This window comes from Cebus imitator, unplaced genomic scaffold (assembly GCF_001604975.1).
Source record: "Cebus imitator isolate Cc_AM_T3 unplaced genomic scaffold, Cebus_imitator-1.0 Scaffold281, whole genome shotgun sequence".
NCBI classification, from domain to species: Eukaryota; Metazoa; Chordata; class Mammalia; order Primates; family Cebidae; genus Cebus; species Cebus imitator.
In genome coordinates, this window is record NW_016107596.1 from 2,785,331 (window position 1) to 2,802,933 (window position 17,603).

General features: G+C 40.6%; 1 protein-coding gene across 1 annotated transcript in view; it reads right to left on the minus strand.

The window, feature by feature from the left end:
* FANCD2 (FA complementation group D2) overlaps positions 1 to 17,603 on the minus strand; it is a 65,735-nt gene that overhangs the window by 24,776 nt on the left and 23,356 nt on the right. Inside the window, 12 exon segments of the mRNA XM_037728855.1 lie at positions 3,166 to 3,309; positions 4,150 to 4,259; positions 4,531 to 4,641; positions 9,035 to 9,143; positions 10,436 to 10,551; positions 10,916 to 11,016; positions 11,733 to 11,879; positions 12,178 to 12,251; positions 12,694 to 12,813; positions 14,366 to 14,426; positions 15,769 to 15,878; positions 17,247 to 17,357. Of these exon segments, the coding sequence (XP_037584783.1) occupies positions 3,166 to 3,309; positions 4,150 to 4,259; positions 4,531 to 4,641; positions 9,035 to 9,143; positions 10,436 to 10,551; positions 10,916 to 11,016; positions 11,733 to 11,879; positions 12,178 to 12,251; positions 12,694 to 12,813; positions 14,366 to 14,426; positions 15,769 to 15,878; positions 17,247 to 17,357 (1,314 nt within the window).

Consider the following 17,603-nt stretch of genomic DNA (forward strand, 5'->3'; position numbering starts at 1 on the left):
GGTAGTGGTACGATCTTGGCTTACTACAACCTCTGCCTCCTAGGTTCAAGCAAGTCTCCTGCCTCAGCCTCCCGAGTAGCTGGGATTACAGGTGCCCACCACCATGCCTGGCTAATTTTTGTATTTTTAGTAGAGATGGGTTTTACCATGTTGGTCAGGCTGGTCTCGAACTCCTGACCTCAGGTGATCTGCCTGTCTTGGCCTCCCAAAGTGCTGTGATTACAGGCGTGAGCCACTGTGCCCGGCTGGGTAAGTAAATTGATTTGTATTTATTTATTTACTTATTTTTGAGACAGGGTCTCGCTCTGTTCTCAGGCTGGAGTGCAATATTGTGTTCACAGCTCACTGCAGCCTCAACCTCCTGGGATCAAGTGATGGTCCCACCTCAGCTACCCAGCTGGGGATCACAGGTATGTGTTGCCACACATGGCTACTTTTTTTTTTTTACTTTCTGTAGAGACAGGTCTCACTATGTTACCTAGGCTGGTTTCGAATTCCTGGGCTCAAGTGATTCTCCTGCCTTGGCCTTCCAAAGTGCTGGGATGACAGGTGTTAGCCACCATGCCTGGCCAAGAATCTGACTTTTAACAAAAAAGGTCTGAAGTCACTCATGTTGTAATTCCAGTAATTTGGGAGGCCAGGAGTTCAAGACCAGCCTAAGCAACACAGCAAGACCTCTCTGTCTCTATTAAAACAAAAGCAAAAACAACAAAAAAAATGGCGGTGTGCAGTGGCTCATGCTTGTAATCCCAGTACTTTGGGAAGTCAAGGCAGGACCACTAGAGGTCAGGAGTCTGAGACCAGCTGGCCAATATGGCAAAATCCCCTTTCTACTAAAAATACAAAAACTATCCAGGTGTGGTAGTGGACACCTGTAATCCCAGCTACTTGGGAGGCTGAGGCAGGAGAATTGCTTGAGCTCGGGAGGCAGAGGCTGCAGTGAGCTGAGATCGCACCACTGCACTCCAGCCTGACCAACAGAGCAAGACTCCATCTCAAACAGACAAACAAAATAACTAGCCAGGTGTAGTGGGGCATGCCAGTGGCCCTAGATACTTGGAAGGCTGAAACGGAAGGATCACTTGATCCTTGAACCCAGGAGTTCAAGGTTGCAGTGGGCTATGGTCTTGGCACTGCACTCCAGCCTGGGTGACAGAGCAAGACTGTCTCTAAAAATTAAAAAGAGAAAAAGGAGGAAATTTCATCCATCTCATATAAAGAAGAGCTATTATGCTCTGTTATATAATAAAGTCAAGCATGTCCAAAATAAATATTCAGAATAATAAAATAGGAATTCAAGACAGTATACTTTAGAAGACATACTTTTTTTTTTTTTTTTTTGAGACGGAGTTTCGCTCTTGTTACCCAGGCTGGAGTGCAATGGTGCGATCTCGGCTCACCGCAACCTCCGCCTCCTGGGTTCAGGCAATTCCCCTGCCTCAGCCTCCTGAGTAGTTGGGATTACAGGCACGCGCCACCATGCCCAGCTAATTTTTTGTATTTTTAGTAGAGACGGGGTTTCACCGTGTTGACCAGGATGGTCTCGATCTCTTGACCTCGTGATCCACCCGCCTCGGCCTCCCAAAGTGCTGGGATTACAGGCGTGAGCCACCGCGCCCGGCTAATTTTGTAATTTTACTAGAGATGGAGCTTCACCATGTTGACCAGGATGGTCTCGATCTCTTGACCTCGTGATCCACCCGCCTTGGCCTCCCAAAGTGCTGGGATTACAGGCGTGAGCCACCGCGCCCGGCCTAGAAGACATACTTTTTCTCTATTCCTCTGTATACCTTTCCAACTGTGGATCTAAGATGCATTTCCTAAATATCCTGTGATTAAAAAAATGAGTTTGAAAGTCACCTGCAGGGTTTAAAAAAAAAAAAAAAAAGACGAATTCAAGGGAATTTCACTTTTCTCTGTTTATTAAATAATTCTTTCATACTTCTTTTCCTCTAATGGTCTGCTACTATTAACTCTGGGCAGGATCCCAGAGTGATCCCAGTGTAATAACTATATTATACTGCCAGGAGGAGAATGGGTGAAATATGGTCTCACTGTAAACTGTTCACTCAATACACATTTATGTGGAATCTCCTAAGGGCGAGATGATGTAGAAAGATAAAAAAAAAAAAAAAGATATTATTTCTGCTCTGAAGGTACCTACATTTGTGTAAATTTCAGGTAAAAATCAATGCTATTTCAAGTTCTCTTAACCTGGAGAAATTCTACTCTGATGAAATCCCATCTCAAAGTTTACTTTTTCTGTGAAAATGTTCTCTACTCCCAACTTCAATATAAATATCATTCTCTCACTAAAGTTTCACTAGTCCTTCGTTCAGACCATTAATACGGCATCAATAAAGAAGGTACTGCTAGCTGTTTCTACTTCTTTGATTAGATTATAAGCTATTTGAAGGCAAGGATCATGCGCTATGTACTACTGAATTGCAAGTGCCTTGATTAGTGGCAAACACAAAATAGGACTCAGCAAGCATCTTTCAGATGCTGAACAAATGTCATGAAAAAGGAAAAAGGGAATTGACCTCTAAAAACCAGAAGAGTGCTCCTCTGCAAAAATAATCAAAGTAGCTTATTTTTTATTTGATTTTTTTGAGACGGAGTCTTGCTCTGTCACCAGGCTGGAGTGCAGTGGTACGATTCTGGCTCACTGCAAACTCCGCCTCCTGGGTTCAAGTGATTCTCCTGCCTTAGCCTCCTGAGTATCTGGGATTACAGGTGTGCGCCACCACACCCAGCTAATTTTTTTTTGCATTTTTAGTAGAGATGGGGTATCGCCATGTTGGCCAGGATGGTCTCCATCTCTTGACTTCGTGATCTCCTTGCCTCGGCCTCCTGAAGTGGTAGGATCACAGGTGTGAGTCACCGCACCTGGCCAGCTTATTAGCAGCAGTAGTAGTAGTAACCTAAACATAAGTATCACACCATTGGCATGATATTTTATGTCTAACACATTATTAAAAACCTTATGACTTATAAACACCAGTATGCTGAGGATGATTATTCATCGTTACTTTCACATACAAAGGCTTGTAAAGCCAGTCTAACTTCTCCCCTCAGTGTCACAGTGTTCTTTTTGAAATAAGAATAGAACTGAGGAACTCTCTGAAAGAAGATTAAGTTTTGCGATCCCAGCCTGTCACTTACTTCAGTGTGCATTTCAGTATCTAAGATGAATTTGGTCACAAGTCCACAATGTAGAATAGAGAAGACCTCAATGTCCAGCTCTCGAAAAAAGGCATGGTAACTATGTAATAACAATGATGTCTTTTCTTCCTTCCCTGTGATCTCCTGCAGAGAAGTCACAGCAACAAAGAGAATAAATAATATATTAATCGAATTTTAATAAAAATTTTAAAGTGCAAATATGCATTTATTTAATGCAAAAAATTACATTTTCATTATGACAACTTCCTCTAGCCCAAGTCCCTAAATATTCCCAAGACAGAGCACCTAATTTAAGATGCAGATACAAGTCACACATCAAGATCCTTAGCTGGTTTCTTTTTAGGAATGATCTATTAAGCAAATCAAGGCATTAAGGTCTAACATAGAAAACTATGAGCTTAGGGGCCAGAATGATCTGGCTTCAAATCCTAGCTCGAGCACTTGTTAACTGTGTGACTTCAGGCAAGTCACTTGCCCTCCATGGGTCTTAGTTTCCTCATTTATTAAATGTGTTATTAATATTAAACTTGGGCCCTTAGGAGGATTAAAGAAACTATGCCTAATAGATATACAATAAATGGTAGCTGATAAACAGAAATAATTGGGATTAATGTGGTCCAGGCAATTTTACAAACTCATGAAACTCATTCTGTAAACACTACAAATGTAAAGTAAAAGAGCACTACTGTTAATCAAATACTTCAAGAGAGAATTCAATGTACTGCTGGGGTACAAAAAAGGGAGTGAAACAGTCAAGAGAATAATTAAAAAAGACAGTCAACAGTGTGTGGCAGGAATAAGGACCTAGAGTCTAATCCAAACTTTGCTACTAAGGAGATTATTCTAAGGCCTAAGAAAGTTTTGCCTCGCTGTTTTTCTTTGTAAAATAAAGAGAATAAAGCTGGGTTTCTGTTAATCACACTGGGATGTCACAAACGTCATAAACACCCATCATTCCAATACCTTGTTTAGCTGGCCTCTATGTGATGGCGTAGGGTCACATTCTGCATTTTTCTCTTCTGAAAATGTGTCAGAGGAGGATGTCTTGCTGCCACCTTCTTTTTGTTTCCTTTCTTTTATATTAAAAAGAGAAAAGTGACTCAAGTAATTAATAATCATGTTTGCCAAATATCATTGCCCTCAGAAAGCAACCTGTTGGAAACTGCCTAGAGGTAGAAGAGATAATTTTATAACTCTAAACTACAGTGTATTTATAAATCTAATAAAGAGTGGGTTCAATTATACAATTGCTCTAATTATTGATGCCATGATACACATAACTTTTAGGCTAATTCAGTGCAGCTCATTTAGGGACACAAGTCAAGAGGAAAAGAACACACTTACCTATTTTTCCTTTCTTTCTGATTTTTGCTGAAACAGCAGTACCAGTATGAGGTGTTGTATCTAAAGTTTCCACATCAAAGTTTCCAAGAGGAGGGACATAGTCTGGGGTGACTGAAACAGAGAGCAGGCTGAAGCTCAATGTGTACCAATTACACACCACCATTAGACTTGAAATTCAGTCACTCGATTGGCTAAAAACTAGTTTCCAAAATTATCAAGTGTGACTGAATGCTTATGACATATCCAAGTCATCTGACATTGTTTTGGCATAGCAAATTGGCCAGAGATAACACAGAAATATCATATTAATTATGATAAATTATCATAAAACCATTCTAAATAATGATACATAACTACCAAAAAGATAAGGACTAAAACAAACATTTAAAATTTAAATGGTGGCCAGGTAGGGTGGCACATGACTGCAATCCCAAGCACTTTGGGAGGCTGAGGTGCACGGATCACCTGAGGTCAGGAATTCGAGACTAACCTGGCCAATGTAGTGAAACCCTGTCTCTACCAAAAATACAAAAATTAGCTGGGTGTGGTGGTGGGTGCCTGAAATCCCAGCTAGTTGGGAGGCTGAGGCAGGAGAATTGCTTGAACCCAGGAGACAGAGGTTGTAGTAAGCAAAGATCACACCACCGTACTCTAGCCTGGGCAACAAAGAGAGACTCTGTCTCCAAAACAAAAAAAAGTAAAGGTGTATATATTTATGGGGTACATAAGCTATATTTTGATACAGGTATACAATGCATAATAATCACATGAGGGTAAATGGGTATCCATCACCTCAAGCATTTATCCTTTCTTTGTCTTACTAACAACAATTATACTATTTTAGTTATTTTAAAATGTATAGTAAGTAATTGTTCACTGTAGTCAACCTGTTGTGCTACCAAAAACTAGATCTTGGCCAGGTGCACTAGCTCATGCCTGTGATCCCAGCACTCTGGGAGGCTGAGGCAGTTGGATCACTTGTGGTCAGGACTTTAAGACCAGCCTGGCCGACATGATAAAACCCTGTCTCTACTAAAAGTACAAAAATTAGCTGAGTGTGGTGGTGCACAACCCTAGTCCCAGCTACTTGGAAGTCTGAGGCAGGAGAATTGCTTGAACCCAGGAAGTGGAGGTTGCAGTAAGCTGAGATTGTGCCACTGCATTCCACCTTGGGTGACAAAGCGAGACTCCATTTCAAAAAAACAAAAACAGAACTAGATCTTATTCATTCTATCTAACTATATTTTTGTACCCATTAACCACCCCCATTTCTCCTAGTCCCCAGTCACCATTACCCTTCCCAGCCTCTGGTAACCATCCTTCTACTCTATCTCCATGAGTTTAATTATTTTAATTTTCAGCTCCCCCATATATGTGAAAATATGTTGTGCCTGGCCTATTTCACTTTTTTTTTTTTGAGACAGAGTTTCACTCGTTACCCAGGCTGGAGTGCAATGGCGCGATCTCGGCTCACCGCAACCTCCGCCTCCTGGGTTCAGGCAATTCTCCTGCTTCAACCTCTTGAGTAGCTGGGATTACAGGCACATGCCACCATGCCCAGCTAATTTTTGTATTTTTAGTAGAGACGGGGTTTCACCATATTGACCAGGATGGTCTTGATCTCTTGACCTCGTGATCCACCCGCCTCGGCCTCCCAAAGTGCTGGGATTACAGGCTTGAGCCACCGCGCCCGGCCGGCCTATTTCACTTAACACAGTGTCCTCCAGTTCCATCTGTATTGCTGCAGACAACAGGATCTCATTCTTTTTATGGCTGAATAGTACTCCATTGTGTATATGTACATTTTATCCATTCACCAGCTGATGGACATTTAGGTTGCTTCCAAAACTTGGCTATTGTGAATAGTGCTGCAATAAACATGAAGTGCCGATATCTCCTTGGTATACTGATTTCCTTTCTACCAGTGGCATTCCTGGATCATATGGTGGTTCTATTTTTAGTTTTCTGAGGAACCAAACTGTTCTCCAGAGTGCTTATACTAATTTACATTCCCACTAATAGTGTACAAAGCTTCTTTTCTCCATATTCTCACTAGCATCTGTTATTGCCTGTCTTTTGGATAAAAGTCATTCTAATGTTGGGCACCTTTTCATGTATCCACCATTTGTATGTCTTCTTTTGAGAAATGTCTATTCAGGCCTTTTGCCCGTTTTTCAATCAGAATAAATGTTTTTCCTATACTTGTATATTCCAGTTATTAATCCCTTATCAGAGAGTTTGCAAATATTTTCTCCCATTCTGTGGGTTGTTGCTTCACTTTGGTGTTCCTTTGCTATGCAGAGGAGAGAAACTCCACTTTTTTTTTTTTTGAGATGGAGTTTTGCTCTTGTTGCCCAGGCTGGAGTGCAATGGCATGATCTCGGCTCACTGCAACCTCTACCTCCCGGGTTCAAGCAATTCTCCTGCCTCAGCCTCCCGAGTAGCTATGATTACAGGTGTGCGCCACCACACCTGACTAATTTTTGTTTTTAGTAGAGATGGGGTTTCACCACCTTGGCCAGGATGGTCTTGAACTTCTGATATCTGATGATCCACTCACCTTGGCCTCCCAAAGTGCTGGGACTACAGGCATAACCCACCACACCCAGCTGAAACTTAACTTTTTAACTTAATGTGATGCCATTTGTCCATTTTTGCTTTGGTTGCCTGTGCAGTTCCTCAAGAAATCTCTGCCCAGTCTAATGTCCTAAAGAGTTTTCTGAATGTTATTGTCGTTAGTAGTTTCATAATTTGAAGTCTTAGATTTAAGTCTGTAATTCAATTTGATTTTTGCATAAGCAAGAGATAGGGGTCTAGTTTCATTCTTCTGCATATGGATACCCAGTTTTCCCAACACCATTTATTGAAGAGAGTGTCTTTCCCCACTGTACATTCTTGACACTTTTGCTGAGAATGAGTTCACTGTAGATGTATGAATTTATTTATGGGCTCTCTTCTGTTCCATTGGTCTATGCATCTGTTTTTATGTCAGCACCATGCTGTTTTGGTTACTACAGCTCTGTAGTATAATCTGAAGTCAGGTAATGAGATTCTTCCAGTTTCATTCATTTTACTCTGGGGAACTTTGGCTATTCCGGGTCTTCTGTAGTTCTGTATAAATTTTAGGATTTTTTTTCTATTTCCATGAAGAATATCATTGGTATTTTGATAGGGATTGCCTTGAATCTGTAGATTGTGTTGGGTTATTATTCTAATCCATGACCATGAAGTATCTTCCTTTTTTGTGTGTGTTCTTCAATTTCTTCCATCAATGTTTCAGTTTTCATTGTAGAGATCTTTTACTTCTTTGGTTAAGTTTATTTCTAGATATTTTATTTGTAGCTATTGTAAATGGATTATTTTGATTTATTTTTCAGATTGTTAGCTGTTGGCATACAGAAATGCTACTCATTTTTATATGTTGATATTGTATCTTGCAATTTTACTGAATTTATCTAATAGTTTCTTGGTGGAATCTTTATGCTTTTCCAAATATAAGATCATACCATCTGCAAACAAGGATAATTTAATATCTTCCTTTCCTATTTGGATGCCTTTTATTCCTTCTCTTGTCTGATTGTTCTAGCTAGGACTTCCAATACTATGTTGTATAATAGTGGTTTTATATAAGTGGGTATCTTTGTTTTGTTCCATATCTTAGAGAAAAGGCTTTCAGTTTTTCTCTGTTCAGTTTAATAGTAACTATGGATCTGCCACACACAGTTTTTATAGTGTTGAGGTGCGTTCCTTCTATATACAGTTTTTTTGAGTTTTTTTTTTTTTATGATCAAGGGATGCTGAGTTTTATAAAAAAAATTTTAAGCATCAGTTTGAATATTACATGGTTTTTGTCCTTCATTTTGTTGATATGATGTATCACGTTGATTTACATATGTTGAATAATCTTTGAATTATTGTATGTTGAATTTATGTTGAATGTATGTTGAATATATGTTGAATGTATGTTGAATTTATCCCTGGGATAAATCATCCCATTTGGTCATGATGAACGATCTTTTTCTTTTTTTGAGAGCCTCACTCTGTCATCCAGGCTTTGAGTGCACTGGTATGACCTTGGCTCACTGCAACCTCTGCCTCCCAGGTTCAAGCAATTCTGCTGTCTCAGCTTCCCAAGTAACTGGGATTACAGGTGTCCACCACCAAGCCTGGTTAATTTTTGTATTTGTAATACAGATGGAGTTTCACCATATTGGCCAGGCTGGTCTCAAATACCTGACGTCAAATGATTTGCCCGCCTTAGCCTCCCAAAGTGCTGGGATTACAGGCATGAACCACCACGCCCCGCTGATCTTTTTATTGTGTTGCTGAATTAAGCTTGCTAGTATTTTGTTAGGATTTTTGTATCAATATTCAGCAGGGATACTGGCCTGTAGTTTTGTTTTTGTGATGTGTCTTTGTTTGGTTCTGGTATCAGGGAAAGCTAAGTGCTTTATCACCTCACTACTGGCCTAGCAGTACTATGAGTATAGGACACTTCCCTTACCTGCCAAGTACTTTTCCAGGATTATTTGCAGTTCTACAATGTGCTTTAACCGGGTAAGCACCTTCCCCTTCATCTCAGGTGATCTTTCCTGGCAGAAAGCATTCACAATCTGCAAAGAACAAATTACATTCTTATACTTCCAAATGTTCAGATATTAACCTTGTTTGTATTATTAATCCAGAGCTGAGAGATGTCTATGAACAGCAGGATCTTTTGAGTTTAGTCTGTAATAGAAGTGTCCTCAGCAAGGTGGTATAAAGAAATCTCTGGGCCAAAAACAGGAGATTCAGCCAGGCATGGTGGCTCACTCCTGTAATCCCAGCACTTTGGGTGGCCGAGGCAGGAGGATCACTTGAGGCCAGGAGCTAGAGACTAGTTTGGCCAACATGGCAAAAGCCCATCTCTACCAAAAATACAAAAATTAGCCAGATATGGTGGCACAAGTCTGTAATCCAAGCTACTCGGGAGGCTGAGGCACGAGAATTGCTTGAACCTGGGAGGTGGAGGTTGCAGAGAGCTAAGATTGTGCAGTGGGTGACAGGCCAAGACTCCATCTTCAAAAAAAAAAAAAAAAAAAAAAAATAAAATAATTTAAAGGAGCATCCACCACAAGCTGACTTAAGAGCCTTTGGGCTTTATGAGAACATTGAAAAAAAAAAAAAAAAAGGAGATCCTAGTTTTACTTATTACTAGTTATGTTACAAGGTGGAATAGCCAGAGAGCACACACTTTAATGAAACAAGTTCTATTCTGCTACTTATTAGCTGTGTGACCTTGGCTGAGTCTTTAAGCTTTCTAAGTATTTCTTCAGAAAAAAATGAGTCCAGCACTTGGTATAGTGAAAGTACTTAAAACTTTTTAATGACTTTGAATGCCCTATACTTGAAATTCAGTATGTGTAAATTGAGGGCAATACCTATCCTGCCCACATCATAACAGAGCTGTGGTAATCAAAGAAGCTCATTCAAATGCACAAACATTCCTGAAATAATATGTAAGGGGAAGGCAGTGAGATAGAGATGTAAGATGTTGCCATCATTGCCATTATCATTAAACAGAAATATGTTCTAATAGGAGGGAAACTACCACCACAGTAAAATCAAAACAGTAAGCACATGCCTGTGCTAGGATGACCAGTAGTTTTACAGTGGAGAAGGTGAGGTCATTCTAGGCAGAAGGTGGCTTGGAGAAAATAAAGCATAGGCAATGTGAAGTGAATTCTAAGTTTCTGATTTGGCTACATAAGGAGGTATATCTAATTGGGGGGTGGTGGGACATAACAGAGAAACACACAGGGGTTAGTGCTTGGTGGAGACTGTTAGGGAGTCTTGCAGGAACCAAAAAAATAATTTTGAGAAAAACTATGGAGAATAAATGAAACATCTTATTAACTCTGCTCACCTCTCGGAACCAGTTGAGAGTAAGAAATATGAGAGAACACATGAATGAACGCTCTTTAGAAGACATGGACTCCAACCTCTCTCCAGGCTCCAGGTCAGTTAGGAATATAGGACAATCTGAGAGAGAACAAACATTTCCAACTACCTTTAATTCAAGCCAATAAAATCTGGAAGCTATCTCTAGAGCTAGCTCTCCTTGCTACTTACTTTCCCCTTTAACTCATATTTGAAGGCCAAGATCTGATTAAAATATCTGCATATCATATAGCAACCAACAAACATAATTAGAAAGTTTTTGCAACAATTGATTTGTTAACATAATGGGATTCTGTATGTACTATTTTGTCTTTGGAATTCCAATGCTAAACTACTCTGCTGAAGTTAGAAAATTCCTCCCCACATATACCATGTATTGATCTGTCCTTTCCCTAAGTTTACCAAAGAGTATAAAGAAGCAAGATCTGATGTTTTCATCCTATACCTAGTAGACCATCAATCTCCTCCAAGCTTCCATTATGTTGTCTCTCCACACAAAGTCTCAGTAACCGGAAATAGGGAGCCAGGCACAGTGGAGACACCAATCTAAAAAGGAAAAATCAATTTCTAGACCACACTTCGTAGGTATATTACTCCACACACATAGGGAGTGCAACTTTTTCTTTTGAGACAGTCTTGCTCTGTCACCCAGGCTGGAGTGCAGTGGCACAATCTCAGCTCACTACAACCTCTGCTTTCTGGATTCAAGCAATTTTCCTGCCTCAGCCTCCTGAGTAGCTGAGATTATAGGCAGATACCACCATGCCCCGCTAATTTTTGTATTTTTAGTAGAGATGGGGTTTCGCCATGTTGGCTAGGCTGGTCTCGAACTCCTGGCCTCAAGTGATTCACCCAGAACTTAATGGATGCTCCATTAAGAAAATAAATATAATGAGCTGAATTGTAGGAAGGCAGAGGTATGAGGAATGAAAGTCCATGTGTTAGGAGAACCAGAAATAAGATAAAGAGAAGGTTAAGAGAGGCAGGGGTAGCCAAGGATGTTCAAGGGGGGGAAAGAATAAGAAACAGAAGAGAAAGTAGTCTCAGAATATTTGTTGGCTCACACAAGGTACTATAAATCTCAAGCCAAGGATCCAGAAAAAAACAAGGAATCTCCCTCATTCTCCCTAACCTCTCCAAATACCATTTGTCCCCAGAGAAGCTTTTTGACTCAAGTTCCTCACATATTGATGAAAGAACTGTGGAATTCCCTGTGAACATTCAAAACACTAACAGGTTTAGAAAAGAAAAACTATACTGACTTTTGGCCTGATTCTTGTGAAGTCACTGGACCTCCATCTTTTGCAAACTCCTGAGAGAACAGCAGCGGCAGGAGGTTTATGGCAATCCCATCCTGAGTGTCGTATTCTTCCAGTCCGTACAGAGCTTTCACAGGGAATGGAAAATCACTGTGGAGAAAAACCAGAATTTGATGCTGCAGCTCAGGAATACACAAGGCTATGGGAGAAACCACTAGAGCAAACCAATTTCAAACACAACTATCATGGGGAGAAATTAGAAACAGAAGAACAGTGAACCTTTTAGGAATTTTGGAACTAAGGGTGCAGGGGTGCTGGGGTTGGGAGGAAAGAACCTGTGGGAGTGGGTAGCTGTGGGTGAGGTCAAGGGTATTCTAAAGTTTGTATCAGCTACTGACAGAATGTAACTTCCCCAGTACAATCAAGCCAGCAGGTAAACAATACCTACCCTTCCGGAACAACACTGATGTCCACTACGAAGGCATCTTGGAAATCATTACAGATGGTATGCCCAACCCATTCCTTCAAGAAGCAAACAAACAAAAAAGGCAGTGGAGGGTGTACTTGCTGTAGAGCCCCATATAAATCACTGTTAACCTAAGTCTCAGTTCCCTCATTTCTAAAAAGGAAGTAACTATTATTGTGAAACAGAAAAGAGAGAATGCATAAAAAACACTTGCACAAGGCTCTGGCTCTGTTCTCATAGAACAGAGCTCTCAGACAGATGGTAGCCATCATCATTAACAACCTCAATCTCTTCTTTACTATTGTTTTTGTTACTAAGTGAAGGAGGCCTCAGAGAAGAGCCCTGAGGCAGGGTAGGGCAGAATAGCCTTTCCCAATTAGAATTTAGAAGAGCTCTCACAGGATGATCTCTCTATTTTTGCACTGGAGAGAGAGAAAGACTTGAAGAATATAGTAAAGCAGCTCTCATGCTTTATTGCTTTAAGACAATTGGCTTTACCAGGGCTTTTGGATCCAGCTTTTCTCGTTGGATCAGGTTGGCAAATTCATCATAGTAAAGTGCAGAGGCCTGAGGAGACTGCTCACTGCAGGAATGAACCAACTGCAACAAGGAGGTCACCTGAAGCAAAGAGGAAGAATGGTTTAAACCTTGGGCTGCCAATCCTTCCTAAACTCCATTCGCCCCATTCAAGGCTAAGTTTCTCACTTTCTGATTTTACTGGCAAAGCTCTATTTCTCACTTGAAGTTTTCCTGAACGTCCTGACCAGTATGTCTCTTTTCAATATCATCGCTTTTCAATCTGTCAGACACTGCAGCCAGATTAATTTTTCTAAAGCAAAGCTTTGATTCAACCATTTCCATGCCAAGAAATCCTGAAGGAATACCTCTGCCTGAAGAATGAAATAAAAATATATTGCTTTGCATTCAAGGCCCTCTGTTTTCTCTCTCAACTAGCTTTTTCTTTTTTTCTTTTGAGATGGAGTCTTGCTCTGTTGTCCAGGCTGGAGTATAGTGGGGTGATCTTGGCTCACAGCAATCTATGCTTCCTGGGTTCAAGCAATTCTCCTGCCCCAGCCTCCTGAGTAGTTGGGACTACAGGCACCTGCCACCATGCCCAGCTAATTTTTTTGTACTTTTATTAGAGACAGGATTTCACCATGTTAGCCAGGCTGGTCTCAAACTCCTGACCCCAAGTGATCTTCCTGCCTCACCCTCCCAAAGTGCGAGGATTACAGGCTAAGCCACCATGCCCTGCCTAAACTAGCTTTATATCCTACTTTCCAACTATACACTTATTTGTCCCCATGCTCAACCAAAGTGTTATTCCATAAACATGGCAAATCTTCCTTGCTAAGACTTTATAATTTAATTAGAGAGATTAAATGGATATAGAAATAAATGTAATGGGGCTGGGCGAGGTGGCTCATGCCTATAATCCCAGTACTTTGGGAGGCTGAAGTGGGCAGATTGCCTTAGATCAGGAGTTCAAGACCAGCCTGGCCAGCATGGCGAAACCCCGATATGGTTAAACTCCGTCTCTACTAAAAATACAAAAATAGCTGGGCATGGTGGCGCAAGCCTATAATCCCAGCTACTTGGGAACCTGTGGCAGGAGAAACACTTGAACCCAGGAGGCATCACTGCACTCCGGCCTGGGCGACAGAGTTGAGATCCTGGCTCAAAATAAATAAATAAACATAAAAGAAGTTCAGGAAAACTTCTTTTTCAAAAGAAGCACTTTCTGGTGAACTGACAGTGACTAGAAGCAATTCCTCAGTTACTCATTAACATATCCAATTACATTATAAGAACTTGGCAGGGCGCCGAGGCTCATGCCTGTAATCCCAGCACTTTGGGATGCTGAGGCAGGTGGATCACTTGAGGTCAGGAGTTTGAGACCAGCCTAGCCAACATGGTGAAACCCCGTCTCTACCAAAAATATAAAAAATTAGCCAGATGTGGTGGTCAGTGCCTGTAATCACAGCTACTCTGGAGGCTGAGGCAGGAGAATCACTTGAACCTGGAAGGTGGAGGTTGCAAGGTTGCAGTGAGCCGAGATCTTGCCATGCACTCCAGAGTCTAGGCGACATGGCAAAACTGTCTCAAAAAAAAAAAAAAAAAAAAAAAAAAAAAAAAAAAAAAAAGAAGAAGAAGAAGAAGAAGAACTCACCTGAGTGCACTGCTCATCGCTCAGACTAGCTCTCTCTTGGGTTGAACTAGATGATCCACTTCTAAAAACAAAGAATTATAATTTCCCTTATGTAATATTTTGTAACAATTGGCAATAAGTTTAAGAATTCTGACTTCTCTGGAGTAGGGTAAAGATAAAAGTGCATGAAGGCAGAGGAGAGTATTTATTTTGTCCATACAAAACAGACTACAGCAAAGAACCGTTATCTATTTTTTTCTTTTCTTTTTTCTTATATATATAGTTTAAGGGCAAATTAGTAATAATTAGAGCAAGTGCTTCTTTAGTACATATTATGTGCTAGGCATTGCTCTAACCCTTTAATATTCTCAACAACTCTATGAAGTAAATACTATTATTATCCTGTAGATGTGAGTCTACAAAGGCAGAGATAAAGTGACTTACCCAAGGTAATTTAGCTAATAAACAATGGAGCCAGAATTTGACCCCGGGCAAGTAGTATGGCTTCAGTGAATGAGCTCTTAACAGTACACTCTGCAACCTCTTTCCATCAATATGTCACAGAGGACAACGACTATCTGAGCTGCTAGCGGGAGGAGAGCTAGGGAGAATTTACCAAGACAGCTGTAGGTAAAGAAAGGCAGATTTATTAGAGAGAAAGCATGAAAATACGGTGCAAGAAAGCAGTGGCCAGCCAGCAATAGAGGAACTGAGTGCAAGGAAACAAAGGCTTGCTGGGGATTTATAGAATAGTATTTATGAGGTATGCTATCTGCTGAAGAGGGTTTTGTGCAGTACTGATAATGCCGAGGTTGCAGTGAGCTAACTTGCAGTTGTCTTGGTGATAAGTTGGACACAGGAAAGCTGCATGTCCTGGACTATGAAAAAAGGCAGAATTATACATTTTCTCTCTTTGCTTTCTTTGCTCCCGCTAGTCTGACTCCTTTTCCCTAATTAGGATTCCACAATGTGGATTCTAAAGATGTCTCCTGATGTCTCAGAAAATAATTTCCAAGGAGCATGAACTGAATTGCAAACTGAACTTTGTATAAAGTTCCAGACAGAAATGACACAGCAACGTAGACACCTGAGTTGTCTAGTGCCTATATCAGGAGCAGATACAGAAAAATGCATTCCAAAAGAATCAGGGTTCCCTTTTTATGCAAAGATTTCTAGAATTTTACCTCTAGGCAATCCTTAGTTTTTACCCACAGACTGTAATGGCTAGGATCACAATCCAGCAAAAAACATACATGGTATCATATACAGTCACCATTAGAAGGAAACATGGAAAAGTTGCAAAACACATTTGCTCATTTCTCTTATAGTTGTAACATCTACTGTTAAAATGTCTACGCAATGTAACACTTAGTCAGCAAGATTAACTGATCTTAAATCACAGAAGTCAGAATCTCCATGTGTACCTGTCTGCCGCCATTATGCCAGCCATGGTGACAGCACCAATAATCCCAATGAGTTTGTACTTGAATATGGTGCTAGAGAGCTGCTTTCTTATCACCAAGTGCATGTCATCCTGCAATAAGACAATGAAGAAAAATGAAAATGCTGGCGTGGCACAGCAAAAGAATGAATGGATATTGAGTCATACAGCTAGACCATAAAGAGTTCTACAGTTTACTGTTTTTTTTTTTTTTTTTTTTTTTTTTTTTTTTTTTTTTTTTTTTTTTTTTTTTTTTTTTTTTTTTTTNTTTTTTTTTTTGAGAACGGAGTTTAGCTCTTGTCAGGCTAAAATGCAACGATGAAATCTCTGCTCACTGCAACCTCTGCCTCCTGGGTTCAAGCAATTCTCCTGCCTCAGCTTCCTGGGTAGCTGGGATTATAGGTGCCTGCCACTACGCCCGGCTAATTTTGTTTCACCATGTTGGCCAGACTGGTCTTGAAGTCCTGACCTCAGGTGAGCCGCCCACCTCAGCTTTCCAAAGTGCTGGGTTTATAGGTATGAGCCACCACGCCCACCCCGCTGTGTCTTTAGCGAGTCATTTCATCTCTCCAAGTTTTAATTTTTATATCTGTGAAATGGGGACGGTTGTTTTAAGGATTTGAGACGAATTACCAAAAACTTCTAGAACAGTGCCTGGCACATGATAGACATTCAATCATAATAGTTTTTATTGTTATTATTTCTATAATGATATGAAAATTATCATAATGTTGATGACAGCTCAGCTAAAATACTGAACTAGAATAAAATACTTAGGTACAGATCTAAACATGGAGGCAAGGTTGGGTGTTATTTTTTTTGTAGAGACAGGTGTCACTATGTTGTCCAGGCTGGTCTCAAACTCCTGGGCACACGTGATTTGCCTGCTTTGGCCTCCCAAAGTGCTGGGATTACAGCCTGGCTTTGTCAGTGAATGATGTCCACAAACAAAAGCAAGCCCAGGTGAAGTTCACATTAGATGGAGATGTTTCTTAGGAAACAAGGCAATTATGTGCCCCCACTGCATTCAGAACCTGAATAGTTTCATGATTAGCTGATCACAGACCCATCTCTACCCTAACAGACAAAGCTTTTTTTTTTGAGGGCAGAGGATCGATCTAATTTATCAGTGCCTGGCAGAGTAGGCCCTTAATGTTTGTGGTAAGAATAAAAAATTGCCTCTATTTCCACTACTACACAGACTAGTAAATCTATCATTTATTTGGTTTTGTCCAGCAAATTTCAAGTAAAGAGGTTTAAAAATACAAAAATTAGCTGGGTGTGGTGGCATGTGCTTACAGTCCCAGCTACTCGGGAGGCTGAGGCAAGGAGAATTGCTTAAACCCAGGAGGCGGAGGTTGCAATAAGCCACTGCACTGCAGTCTGGATGAAAGAGCTGGACAAAAAAAAATTAAAAATAAATAAAAATAACAAAATCTTTCCCAACATATTGCCCCTTACCTGGATGTGGCTGCTGGCTTCATTCTGTTTGCTAAACGCCAGTGTGCTGAGAACATAGAAGAGTTTTCGTATTTGCTGAGGGTATATGTTATCTAGATAATCTAAAATGCCCTGTGGAAAAAATGATACCAACAGTGATGCTAGCAACTAACATTTTTTTCCCTTAAAAATCAAAAAATTAAAATCCCTGTAAGAGAGGCACACATAGCCAGGCATCTAAAACTTTTTAGTTTCCTTAAAAGCTTAAGTTTTAGGCCGGGCGCAGTGGCTCACGCCTGTAATCCCAGCACGTTGGAAGGCTGAGGCATGTGGATCATGAGGTCAGGAGATGGAGACCATCCTGGCCATGGTGAAACC